The 14,352-nt window shown below is 35.8% G+C and overlaps 1 protein-coding gene across 1 annotated transcript; it reads left to right on the top strand.

Moving 5' to 3' along the window:
* The first annotated feature begins 283 nt into the window (after positions 1-283).
* Positions 284-12,552, top strand: C7H11orf58 (chromosome 7 C11orf58 homolog). Its single transcript, XM_044258890.1, has 5 exons — positions 284-512; positions 6,327-6,410; positions 8,917-8,977; positions 10,696-10,805; positions 11,509-12,552. The coding sequence occupies exons 1-5, from the start codon at positions 450-452 to the stop codon at positions 11,737-11,739; spliced, it is 549 nt and encodes a 182-aa protein (XP_044114825.1). The 5' UTR covers positions 284-449; the 3' UTR covers positions 11,740-12,552.
* The last annotated feature ends 1,800 nt before the right edge of the window (positions 12,553-14,352 follow it).

Consider the following 14,352-nt stretch of genomic DNA (forward strand, 5'->3'; position numbering starts at 1 on the left):
CGCACAGCATCTCACGGCGAAATGCCTCTTTCTGTGGCGACGAAGTCTCTAAGCCGCTTTCTGTGGCGACGACGCTTTAAATGAACTCTCACCGCCATACCCATCCGCGGGAAAGCTCCCATCACCAGCTGAAGAAGGCGGAACTTCAGAGGACACTCCCGCCACACAGCGCGATCTGCGCCGCTGTGCTTCCTGGGAAGTGTAGTTTTCGTTTTCTTATCCATGCGTTTTGTTCAATCGGTATGGAGTGAGCCTGAAAACTACAACTACCAGAGTGCTCCGTAGCGGCGAGTAGCCGCGGCGGTGACGACCGCGGCCGAGAAGGCCTGGAGGGGCTCGGCGTTCTGGAGTGGCGCTTCTTGGGCCGGTGGCAGGTTGCAGACTGCTGGCGCCGCTGCTGAAGAGAACGGCGAGTGGGTTCGGCGTTTCCCGTCGGGGTCCCAGCAACGATGAGTGCTGCCAGGGAGTCCCATCCGCACGGGGTGAAGCGTTCAGCCTCCCCAGACGACGATGTAAATAACAATGGCGGAGTGGATGAGGGTTGAGGCCTACTAAAGGCTGGGGTAGGCCGGGAAGGGTGGTTTAAGAAGGAGGAAGGGTTCGAGGTGGCCCGAAGGGGGAGGGTCGAGGGGGAGGAACCAGAAGAATAGGAAATTTTTCCTTTCCTAACTTAGGGTCGGAAGGTTTGTAGAGGTCTACATCTTAAGAGCCAGAGATCTGCGTAGGAAGGAGGGATCGAGGAAGGAGGTCCTGAGAGGGTCGGGAAGCGTCTTTCGGGGCTGATGAAGCTTCTTTGTCGGGCGTTTCTACTTGGGATAGGGATGGCAAGATCCCTCCTGTTTGAGATTTAAAATGCTCCTGTGACAATGTCAAGATGTTGGTGCACATTTGGACAGATTTTACCGACCGGAATTATTTTCGCCCAGTGTACTATTGGGAATAAACCGAAAACAGTATTGAACCGAAAATTGTACCGGGAGGGGCATTTCGTACTGACGCATGGTGATGAGGTCTAAAATGTTGGGACCCAGAAGCCCATTTTGATTTCAGCTACCTTCTCCTTTTTCCCCCACCCAAGCTTGTCAGCTTAAATAGCAAACCATTCATTCCTTAAAGTAACCCATTAAATATTTACTGCTATGCCAGGTGTTGGGAATTCAAAGACGAATGAGTACGGTGCTTATCCTAGGTCTTTCTGTATATTTGTCCTAGCTCTTAGCGCAGTGTCATGGAGACTGCAGTAAACGGAAAACTAGGTCCTTCGTACAATGGATAAACGCCATGGAAACGTTGACTGAGAAATTTTAGGGACGGGTAGGTGGGGGCATGGAGAGGTCATCTTTAAGGATGAAAAAAGAACTAAATCTAATTTTCTTTAAGTTATTGTTTAAATTACTATTTCTGAACATGTAGAATTCTTTATAGTGCAGTTCAGTGCACTTTCATAATACCTTTGTGAACCGTTAAAAGCTCACTAAAGACTACTAGTAGTGCGTAATTTGTATACGACCCACCCCTCTTCGGATGGGAGGTGGGATTACGACCGGAATACCAAGGTTCTTAAATTGAATTTAATTTTGCAGAAAGATTAGTAATCAGGAAAGATTTGGGGATGAAGAATTATATAGTGAGATTTTTTTGGTGCCCTCTATTCTTCCCTTCTACTGCCTCCTAGATCTTGTTAATATGGTAATCCAGTAGTTGTTAGGCATTTATCTAAGGCATTTGAGTAACCTGGGTGCCATTTTAAAAGCAATTACATTGTTTTCCTCCTGGCATATAACTGTGACTTGATTCCTAGAATGTCAGGCACCTGTTTTGCTAGACTCAGAAATATCTTTTAGCTTGACAGAAAACTCTTGATGTTAGGTAATTTAACAGAACGTTAAAGGGATAACTCCACAGCTTCTATTGGGATCAGTTTAAGATGACCTTTAAGACCTTTTCCAATCTTACAAGCATTCTTTTGGAGGGATTGGTTGTAGTTGCAATTCAAGATTAGGTCCTACAACTTTCACACATTATCTAAAAATGATTATGTTGCTAATTTAAAGTGCAGTAGAGTAATTGTCTTTTGATAGTGATTTTTTTAAGTCTGTTTCTTTCATGTGACTATTACTTTTACTGGTAATTAGGAGTTTACTTGTTTTAAAAACATTTTTAAATACTATATACAAAATTAAAAATTATTTTTTAAATACACATTTAAGTTGTAGAAAATCAGTTAATTATAATTGAAGTTGTAATTGATCATCAGTTTCTAATGAACGTACACTGCATGTGAAAGATAATCAGTTTCTCTGCTTACTCACCTCACATATTAAATGGAGATAACAAAACATTTGAAAGATGTTAAAAGTAGAAGACACCTCAGTTAAGCATTTGCCTTCAGCTCTGGTCATAATCCCAGGGTCCTAGGATAGTGCCCCATGTCAGGCTCCTTGCTCAGTAGGGAGTCGGCTTCACCCTCTCACTCTGCTCTTCCCCCCACCTCATGCACCTTGCCTCTCTCTCAAATAAATAAAATATTTTAAAAGGAAAGAAAGATGTTCAAAATAGATATTAAGCATGGAATCCAGCTTTAAGAAAATGCTGATAGTGTTAGAAATAAATTCTAAGAGTTACTACGTTATGCATTATTCAGGCGGAGGTAAATTGACTACAGTTCTATAATAAAAGGTATTAAGGATAACTTAAAAATGGTCTCATTGGTTTGATTGGAGTAGAGAAATGAAAACTATTTTTAAGAGAATGGGAGGTGAGGGGAAGTTAATTTTAGTAACTGGTGGAGACCCTCCAAGAATGTATCAGGCACCCATGTGCTTTTGAAAATGCAGCACTTGAGCAAGGTAGTTGCTGTTGTATGCTGAGGTCTTTGAAAGGAAGAACCAGAAGGACTTGACGATTGGAAAAAAACAATAGGATTAAATACTGCTAATGGTAGGATTATTTCTGTAAAGACTTCGGAAGATATTTGCTCTTTTAATAGAAAAGTTTTGGCTTTCAGAAAGTTGTTTTGTTTTTAACTTGATTCTGTAACTATTATAACTAGTTCATAAACTATCACATATTCTATCTCATTTGATCACGTACAGCATGATGTGGAAAGAGCATAGAACTTAAGGAAACAGGATCAGTCACTTAAACTTTTAAGTGACTTTGCCTCAGTGTTCTTATTTATTAACTGGACTCTTGAGAGAACATAAGTGTCATTAGTATGTTGTAAGTTGTGAAACACTGCAGTTCTTAGGTGTTGTTCTTAAGACAGTCTTTTAAAGAAGCTACTCTGTGTAGATTAAGAGTGGAAACTGGGAAGTTAAATGTGCGGTCCAGACTCCGAGAGCAAGTGATTTAGTGAGAATCAGAACTTAACTTTAGCTAGTACTTTGTTGTTGTTTTTTTTTTTTTTTTAAGATTTTATTTATTTATTTGACAGAGACAGATCACAAGTAGGCAGAGAGGCAGGCAGAAGAGAGAGGAGGAAGCAGGCTCCCTGCTGAGCAGAGAGCCCGATGCGGGACTCAATCCCAGGACCCTGAGATCATGACCCGAGCCGAAGGCAGCGGCTTAACCCACTGAGCCACCCAGGCGCCCCTTTCTTAACTGTGTTGAGCCAGAAAAAGTTAGGAACTAACTGTCATATATAAAGATACTGAGTTGTCAGATGGAAAGAAGTGGAGATTGGAAGTTATGTAGCTAAAATCATGAAAGCATATAAGCTTCCCAAAAAAAGGAATTTGGAAGAACCACAAGTGATTATCCAGTGTTGTACAAATACTTAATTTTTTAAAATTTATTTTTATTTAAATTCAATTGGTTAACATATAGTGTATTATTAGTTTCAGAGGTAGAGTTCAGTGATTCATCAGTTGTATATTAACACCCAGTGCTCATTACATCAAGTGCCCTCCTTAATGCCCATCACCCAGTTACCCCACCTCCCCACCAGCCCCCGCCTCAGCAACTCTCAAGTTTGTTTCCTGTAGTTAAGAGTCTCTTATGGTTGGTCTCCCTCCCTGATTTCATCTTTATTTTTTCCTCCCTTCCCTAAAATCCTCTGTTTTGTTTCTTAAATTCCACATATAAGTGAAATATGATAATTGTCTTTTTCTGATTGACTTACTTCACTTTACAAAATACTCTCTAGCTCCATCCACGTCATTGCCAATGGGAAGATTTCATTTTTTTGATGGCTAATATTCCATGAACAAATACTTCCAACACTCATATCCCTAGAGAAATGGTCACCATTGAGTTTGTTTTGTTTTGTTTTTCTGGTGTTTTGGTTTTTGTTTCGTTTTGTTTTAATTAAGAGAATGAGAGAGAGAGAGCATTGGGGGGGTGGTCAGAGGGAGAAGCAGACTCCCTGCTGAACAGGGAGCTGGATGCAGACTCAGTCCTGGGACTTCAGGATCATGACCTGAGCCAAAGGCAGTCGCTTTAGCAGCTGAGCCACTTAGGCGCCCATCATTCTTTTTTTATATTTTCTAAACCTTCTACAAATAATTTCCAGAAGAACAAAAATAGTGAAAACCAATTTTATTGAAAATTTCAATATGAATGTAACCTTAGCAAGCCCAAATTTCTATTACATGGCTTTCTGATTTTTGTGACATACATACCTAAAATGGTTAGCATCCTCTGAATCCGCTAACTGCTTATCAATTTTTGTGTGTAAAACTGGAACACATAGTTTCAGATTTCAAATAATTTCTAATAGATTTTAGCTTTATCATTATTGGTAGTTCTAGCATTTTCATCATCAAAAAATAATATGAAGAATTTAAACCTTTGTGCCCATAATTTTGTGTTGAAAGGGGCGGGTTGTCATCTTTGCTCCATAATTGCAAAACATTTTCATATTTAGATTATAAACTCAATTAGAATGATCAAGCCAATGAATGTTTCCTTTCTACAATCCTTCTAGTCACCTTTGTATATACATCTTCCTTTAGCACTTGTTCAGTTTCAGATCCTGTCAAGTAAATAAATATTGGTGTACAAATATAAAAGCTGAAGCAGTCACACAGTTTTTTAGAAAAACAGGATGGTCCGGGCTCTTACTGCACAGTATTACAAGATGAAGAATCCCTATTGAATGACTTTCTAGATGAGAGTGCTGAATTTTTTCTTTTTTTTTTTCTTTGTCTCTTGATTCCTTGATTGGAGAGAAGTCATGTAGTGTTTCAACATCCAAAAATTCAGTCTTTAAGATTTTTGCATATACGATTAATTTTGCCATTATCATTTGTTTAGGGTACACCACCTATCATTTTGCATTCACTTTATTCATATAATAATTGTGACATGGCTTTTGTCAGTTTCTGGTTTTTACCTAGTTGCCATTATGGGTAGAAATGAATATTCTGACTCAACTGTGTCCATGAAAGCTAGAAGTATACAACGGGGAGTGACATCTTGAAAGATGATGCACTACCTTGGACAACAGGATGAGAAAACTCTTCAGCTGTTTTTTTCTGTTTCCTTATTTTAGTCATTTTTAGTATAGTTGGCAAAAACTAATGAATCATAATATTTCCTATATTTGTTTCAAGATGTAGGGAAAAATATGATCACTAGGACTCCATAATATTTCTTAGATTGTAAAAGGGCCCAACTGACCATTTGGTAATTGCAAGGTAGAATGCGTTTTACTTTTTTTTAAAATAAGTTTTCTCTGTTTCCGTTTTCTCTTTCAGAAGACCTTTAAAAAAGAATATAAGTCTTAATATATCAATCCTTACAAACAAACTGCACAGAAAAGAAGTTGAAAACCTAAAATTGGGTCCATTTTGTGTTCCGTGGTCCTTTAGACAGCACTAAAGCCAGACTAACTTTTAAGTAATGACTGTGGCAGGCTCTGTGTTCGAAATTCTAGGTACTCCAGGGCCTTGCAAAGCTCTAGGATAGTAGGTCTCAAGGTGTGGTCCTCACATGAACATCAACAGCATCGTCACTTAGGAATTTGTTAGGAATGAAATCCTTGAGCCCACCTTACTTGAGCCCAGACTTACTGGATCTGAAACTCTTGGGGTGTAGTCTGGCAGTTTGGGTTTTAACACACCCTCCAGGTGATTCTGATAAGTGCAGTCTTCAGAATCAAAGCTCTGGCTGCAAAAGAAATAAAGGATACTGCCTTGAGGTAATAGAAAAGGAGTGTATATTGAGTATGATATATAGCTTCGGTACCTAAACAAAATCAGTGAGCCCTGTTTATATTTAAAAATGACAGGGGTTTTTTTTAAACCTTGGAAGTTGTGGGGAGAGTTTAAATTTTTAAGTCTGTATTAGTATGCAAAAAAACTAATGGCTGATTTCTTTTGTAGCTTGGATCTAGCAATTGGGAAGCAGCAGACTTAGGTAATGAAGAAAGAAAACAAAAGTTCTTGAGACTTATGGGCGCAGGAAAGGTAAGCATCAAACAGTTTGAGTTTTTTTAGTCTTTCTGTATAAATCATGTCCTTACTTTGTTGAGTGAGCCAGACTGAATATACTTGGATCCCATTTTCCTGTTCTGCTTAGGAAATACAGCTGACCTAACCAAGCGCTTAAAATTTATACTATTTCTGAACCACTTCTGGGATTCTCAGTGCCACTGAGCAGTAAAGTTTAGAGACTGTATAGAGAGAAACCTTGGTTTGAGGAGACTCCTGTGGAAGAAAGTTTATAATTTGCTATCTGTTAGCTAAATGACTTAATAGTTTTCTGGGCAGACCAGTTGGTAGGCCTTTCATATTTTATAGCTCCCTCTAGTCCCTGAAGTACTAGTCAAGCCTTTATCAAAAACTTAATCGTTAAAATGTTCAATATATTTTGAAATCCCTTTCAAATTGATTAACGTGGTAGAAAATAGAAAATATAGGTGCCAGGAAAACACTTTTTGGGGAAAAAAAACCGTCTTGTTCCTAGCAATAATTTTTACATGCAAATACAGTTATTTCTAGATCATTTATTTTGTGTAAGCAAGTCAATTTATTTTTCTAACATTGCCCCAAATGTGGATAAAATAAGAAAACTTTTTTTTGCTTTTTTTTTTTAAGTGCCTCAAAATTAAATTCTGCCCTTTGTTTTTGTTATTCATATGGGGACTCACTCATGCATTTTACCAACCATTATTGACTGTTTACAAGATGCCAGGGACCATGCTAGGTCCTGGAGGTTACATAGATTGCATGTTTGGAGGCATCATGTAATAGAGGAAACCAAGATAATTTAGAATTATAATTGCTATGAAAGAACTGTGCATGTGCTATGAAAGAGCTGTGGAGTCAACAGACAAGGGTAGCTAAGTCTGCCTTAGTGGTACAAGAAAGCATCCCAGAAATAAAATTGGTGAAACAAAGAGGAGTTAGCCAGATTAGAATAGTGGGGTTCAGGGTAGCGAGAGATCATGCAACACAGTAAGACCTGTACAAGGATGCATTTTTATAATATCTTTTTAACCCAGATTTCCCAGTAATTTTGTGATTTATCATGGAAAGTAATCTGAAGTTTGTCTTGATTATGCAAATTAAGTATTTGTTAAGAATATATGAAGTAAGTAATAATTTAGGGGACATGCTCAACCTAGTAGAATGAAAACTCCTTGAGTACTTAGAAAGAATACCCTAACATAAAGTGTATGAGATTTAGCTACCAGTTTTATATGCCAGTAATATTGTCAAATGTATCTCAAAACTATGGGGAAGAAAGAACAGATTGAACAATTTAAAAAACTAACTACCAGTATATGAGCTATTTAGCATACATTAAATTATTTCCTAGGAAGGCCAAGATTGTAGCTTTGATCTTACAAATAGGCTGTTTAGTTTTACTCCGTTCTGTGGCAACGAAGTATATTCCTAACCCTAGCCAGCTACGATGAGTATTTTACTGGTCACAGGGAGCACCAGCTAGGAGAAAGTGTGAATAGACTGGCGCACTACTGTCATCATTCTCAGGTAACAATGTATTACACATTTTCAAATCTGGATAATGGAGTGTCTTTTGCAATCTAAAGAAGCAGCATATTGAATCATTGATTTGCTTCTGTGATAATGGCCTGTAAAGCAGTTAAGTATTAGTGCTTGAAGCCTTTCAGTAATATCTTGGAGTATGGAAAATGTATGTGTCTGTCATCCTTTCACAATAGGAAGATTTGTTTTGTACTGTATCTTCACAGGTGATTGGTTAAGGTTACTTTGCAGTCACATTTATTTTCCCTTCACTGTGTTTTAGTGAAGAATTTCTTTTGTTTATGAAACTAAATATAAACCATAAGGAGTAGATTGGAACTGATAATTGAGAGTAATTATGTGGGGTAATTAATTAGTAACATTGAATCAGGATTTATTTGTATATTTTAGAGTAGAATTAGATTGCTTTAAATTCTGTTCTTGACGGTTTTAAGATTGGGTACTTATTGTAGTCAAATAATGATGAGCTGGCTATTTGTTAAAGATCTATCACTTTTTTCATTGAGTCTATTACTTTATTTTTATCTAGCTAAATAATTTCATTTGCTTTCTTTCTATAAAGTATAGGTATCAGAAAGAGGAGATGAGAAAGTTAAAGCAACTCATTTAATTGGCCTTTTAGGAAAGAAAATATTTATATTGCTGCAATTTTTTAGTTATCCGTCCCATTTAAAATTCCAGCCTGACCTCTGCATACTCTCCACTCCCCTTCTATGCTCTGTGTGTTTTAAAGGCACTTACAACTTTCTACCGTACTATAATTTACTTAACTGATTTCATTTCCCCTCCTCATCTCTATCTTTGCTAGACTATAAGTTCCATAAAGACAAGGATCTCGATTTAATTCTTTTTCTTTACTTTATCTCAGAAGCCTGGAATAATGTTGGGCACATTGTAGACACTCAATAATTATTTTAAGTTTGTGGTCTCAAATTCTAATATATTTTCTACTTTCTTATAGAAAGAACACACCGGTCGTCTTGTTATAGGAGACCACAAATCAACATCTCACTTCCGAACAGGTAAGAAAGTAAAATATAATTTAAGAGGCAGTGCTGCATTTGGAACATGAAATATTCGTTTGTATTGCGGGATAGTCTCTGTATAATTGTGTTAATGATTAAAATATTAGATCTGGAAATGTATATGTAAATGTATATATAACAATTATCATATACTTTAAAGATTTGAGAGAATATATCAATGATATTCTGACCAAGAAACTGACCTTTTTCTATCTTCGTTTTTATAGATCATACTTATTATAGTGAGGTTTTATGCCTTATCTTGCCAACTGTTATGTAGTATGTATATATGAATTTTTTACAGAAATTATTTAACATACAGTATAATTGTTGGCATATTAAACTGGCTTTGAATTTATTCACTGAGTTTTGTTTTGAAATCCTTAATAAAGAATATAAACTTGTCGCAAAGCCTGAAGAAATTAATTTTAGTGGAAAAAGTTTTAAAATAAAAACTAAAAATGAGTTTGAATTTGAATTCAGGCTGCTAAAAAATGAAATTTTCTCCTATATAAAATTGACACTAATCTTGGACATTATTAATAATAGGGGATAATGACCTGGATCATAGTTAACGAACTTTTTAGTTAAATTATTTAAATTAACTTTATACTGACCTAGAATATGTAGCACATTTCAGAAATTAACAGGTTTTTTATTTTTCCAAATAATTATTTCAAATTGATTTGCATTCTTAGAAAAAGAATTTCTGAGGCAAAAAGAATACCTGAGCTTTCTAGAATGGAAAAATACTTAACTACTGCATTTATTCTTTTAAAACTTGACTTTATGAATAAAAATAGTGCAGGCACTACCATTTGTGACTTAAAATGAAATTCCTCTTATATTTACAAATTAAAATGGCATACTCAAGCTTTTTTTCTCCCCACCCTAAGATTTATGTATGTATTTTAGAGAGTACAGGAGCACTTGCAAGCAGGGGGAGGGCAAGAGGGAAAGAAAGAGAGAGAATCTCAAACAGACGTCCTGCGGAGTGGGGAGCCCAATTTAGGGCTTGATCTTGGGACCCTGAGATCATGACCTGAGCTAAAATCAAGAGTTGGATGCTCACGTGACTGAGCCAACCAGGCTCCAACCCCTCAGAAAGCTTTGATGGTATTAGTAATGTTCTAGTTGTAATTAAGTTTGTGTTGTTTCAGTAAACTGGTATGTAAGAAAAGCGTGAATTAGAGCCATTATTTATTTAGCCATTCTCTGAACAGAATTGCCTGCCTTTTCATTGTATATCTGTTAAAATACAAACTTTTGTTTGTTGCTGGTGCTTTAAATGTGAGAGAAAACTCCCCTTTCTGGGAACAATTATTTATTAGACTATAAGTAAGCTAAAATTTTTAAGAGTTCTTGATAATTAGTATTTATAATACCTGAACTTCAGGCAGTTCTGAGACTTGTGTAGTTTTAACTTACCACATAGAAAAATATAAGTTCTTCATCTTTTATCAACACTTTTGTAGTTCAGAGGGTAGGTTACTAGAGAAATAATCATAAATACATCCTTCGGTTTTTTAATAGCGGTTAGGTATTCGTATTATATCTACTGTATAGCGGAAACTCATCCACAAAATGCGTTGTAAAATTAGTCACAGAGAAATCAGCCCTGAATATATTAGCGTTTGTAATGTGGGTTTTTTCTGTGTAATCAAATGTTTTTATTAATTTGACTAAAACATAACCAAAGTACACTGGACATGCAGGGGAAGAAGACAAGAAAATTAATGAAGAACTGGAGTCTCAATATCAGCAAAGTATGGACAGTAAATTATCAGGAAGATATCGACGACATTGTGGACTTGGCTTCAGTGAGGTAGTAATTAACATTTTCATTAAATGGGAAGATAATTTCTAAATTGATACCTTAATTTCTGTTAGATTACTCCAGCAGTCAAGAATCCTATGTAAAAGGCTTTCTTTTTACAGTCACTTAATTTTCCATATGCCCAAATAGGTCTTCGTAGATAATGAGAAAAGGTATTTTTGAGTTTTACAAACGTTTTCTGATAGAAGCTTAATGTAAATTCAACTTAGATAATCATTATGGCACATCTTTAATAAGCATGAACAACATACAAGTTAGAGAAAATATTTCATGTAAATACTAGTTTAGGATCTTTCTCAGTTTTCTCTGTGATCTCTTTTCATATTATAAGTGCTGGTTAACTACACCAAAGTTTATATGTAAAACATTGATCACTTTTCCTCATTTCCATGGGTCAGTGGTTAATTTATCTTACTTTTAAAAAAAATACTGTTTCTTTCAGGAAGATATGGTAGTTTTCAAACCAGGGGGAGGGGAGTCAAGTGAGTGGTCTTCAGAGCTGTTTCTTGAAACAAAATCCTACTTTAAGTCTAATGGGTAAAACACCGGGATGCCTGAGTCGATCATAAAACTTGATGTTAATGGCTAGGGAGTAGGTGTTCTGAGACTGTGACAAAAATTAGTGTCTTTCCCAGTTTTTGTACTGGGTAATTGTAGTATTTAAGAAGAACCTGTTGGTTGATGTTCATAGGTAGAAGATCATGATGGAGAAGGTGATGTGGCTGGAGATGATGATGATGATGATGATTCACCTGATCCTGAAAGTCCAGATGACTCTGAAAGTGATTCAGAGTCAGAGAAAGAAGAGTCTGCTGAAGAACTCCAAGCTACTGAGCACCCTGATGAAGTGGAGGATCCCAAAAACAAAAAAGATGCAAAAAGCAACTATAAAATGATGTTTGTTAAATCCAGTGGTTCATAACTCCCAAACACTTAGTCTTTGTATTAAAAGTAAGCCTTATTGTTATAATGCACAGTGGAGGACTGCTTATAGAGCACAGACCTTTGTATTATAATTTTTAAAAAGGCCCTTTTAAATAATTACAAAGAGTGTTTGCTTTCAGATGCCATGGATTACACTTTTATGGGCATGACTATAACCATTTTTGTAAAGAGTAAGAGTTGTATAAAATAAGAAATAAATACAGTACTCAATTTCATTTCATATTAGCATCATCAAACTCTAATCTCACCTTTTTACCCCTTCAGATAGTTATGGAGGAAACACTTTTTTGTGGTAGCTGTTTCATCTTTTTTGTTCCTTCATATTTTTCTCTTATAGGAAGTTTAATCTGATACTGTGATGTGTTCATGAAAACTACTCAGTTATTATACTTTGCTGTAGTAGAAGTATTCATCATGGGTATTTCTGCTGCCAGTAACTATCTAAATTGTTTGCAAAGATTAGGTACTTAGTTTACTCTTACTGATTCAGCTCTACTCTTTTGGACCAAAGCAACATGAGAGCAAATACTTTCACACCTGTTAGGATGGAGTTAAAACTGTCATACATTTGGCATGTTATGATCCCAAGCAGTCTTTATATAATTTGAATTACATTGTATGTTAGATTTTTGATAAAATTTGGCCAATTTTTACAGAAGAAATTATTTCTCTGATCATTTGGTCCTATCTATTTAGGAATATGTAAAACTGGAATTTTTTTTTAAGGTAATATGTGACCAAAGTTAATTTTCTTCCTAAGGCCTAAATAAAGAAAAAGCAGTTTCCCATATTTGGTTTGTGATACCTTTATCCTCATTATTTAAAATGAGGAATAGCCTTACTGAAGAAGAAGCTGAAACAAATTCTCTTCATTGTATCCCAGTGTTGTTACCTTGGTTATTGAATTACTGGAAAGTAGTACTGCTTTCTGATTTTGTTGCTGCTGCTTTGGGAGTGAGATTAGAATTCTCTGCCTGGTGTTATGTGGTTGATGTGTACATCAGATGAACAGGTTGCATTATGGGCTAGTCCATGATCTTTGAATATTTGGGTCCAAAATATTTCTAAGTAACATGTTCAGAGGCATGAGTCAAACCTGTTTGCTGAATTTTTATATATCTAGCTACTTACGTGTTTGATGTGTTGGACTTAAACAAATTCCTATGTCACTTTGAAATTTAAAATTTAGGAGTATTAGCAACTTGAACAGGTGATAATCCGGTTCATGCAATCCATTCATAGATTAGAGCTCTCCAACATTTGGCTTTTGATTTTTCTTATTTCTTACATTGTTTTATAGTAGTTGCTACCCTACATAGTAAAATACCAAGTCAGGGGGTAGTAGACAGGATATATGACCTTTAATAGATACTTGGTTTGAATAGGTTTGGCTTTATTCAAATTTCAGTTGGCCACAGATTTTTAAGTATCTAGTTTCTAGGGTTCCTTATTACAACTAAATGAAGTAGTAAATGAAGGCTGATTTATGTTTAAGAATGGAAGTGGGAGAGATCAGTATTACATTTTAAAAAGTATTTTCCATTAGTTTATTGTTGAAACATGCTGGGTTATTTATAAGTCTTGGTTCTTAATATGTAAATAGAAGAGCCTTCTTCTAAAATAACTTCACTGAAAGACCTTTTTCTTCATGACCAAATGGAGAAGTTTTTATTCCAGCTAATTCATATATTATTGGACCATTTATATAATTCAGGGTTGGAATAAATTTAGGTCTATTGGTCCATGTAGCCTAGTGTCCCAGCACCACATTAAACATCATGGCTATCTTTTAAGCATGAATATCAGGGTTGTGTTTTTTTTTCATTGTCAACTTTAGGGAAAAAAACGAGACAGATGCTTTGCCATCTTGATATCCCTATTAAAGAATCAGATTGGAAAATACAAATTATTTTGGTACAGTGAAAGACTAATTCAGTCAAAAGTTTAATGGCAAATTTCTATCACTGATAATTTCTTACCTGAAATGCACTTCTCCCATCTATGCCAATGATTTAACAGTCTTTACTGGAAAGCGTTTTAGGAACACAATTTCCAATTTTGTGTGTAATAATGCGTAAAAGTCCTCAAATCTATAATTTTTTAAACCTGGGAGAAATGAAGTTACAGAAGAAAGTTTGAAGTTACTGTTTTTCTGATTAAACAGCAGTTTGAGATCAGAAAGACAGGTCACATTCTTTGAGTAAATTTTGAGGAAAAATTTTCACTACCTATTTGACTTCAGTGACCACTTCTTACCAGGCTTTGGTTCCATTACTTTGTCTCCACCAACAACCATATCTTGGATATTTCCAATGTCCAAAAACAACTTTACCTCTGAAATTGCTAATTTAGAAATTACCTCTGACCATGACAGTTCTGTTCTTTATATATGTTCAAATTAGGTCATTGTCAATCTATTTTCACCTTCACAATCCCTGTCTAGATTATTAATTGGTCTATCAATTCAGTAGCACTATTGTCAGTGTCCTAAATAATCTTCAGTCATACCTTCCTGGGAAATTCCATATGTAGATCTATCCAGTCCTTTATGGATTATTTCTGGAGAAGACCCAGCATTACTAAAAATCAA

Source organism: Neovison vison, chromosome 7 (genome assembly GCF_020171115.1).
Source record: "Neovison vison isolate M4711 chromosome 7, ASM_NN_V1, whole genome shotgun sequence".
Taxonomy (NCBI): Eukaryota; Metazoa; Chordata; class Mammalia; order Carnivora; family Mustelidae; genus Neogale; species Neogale vison.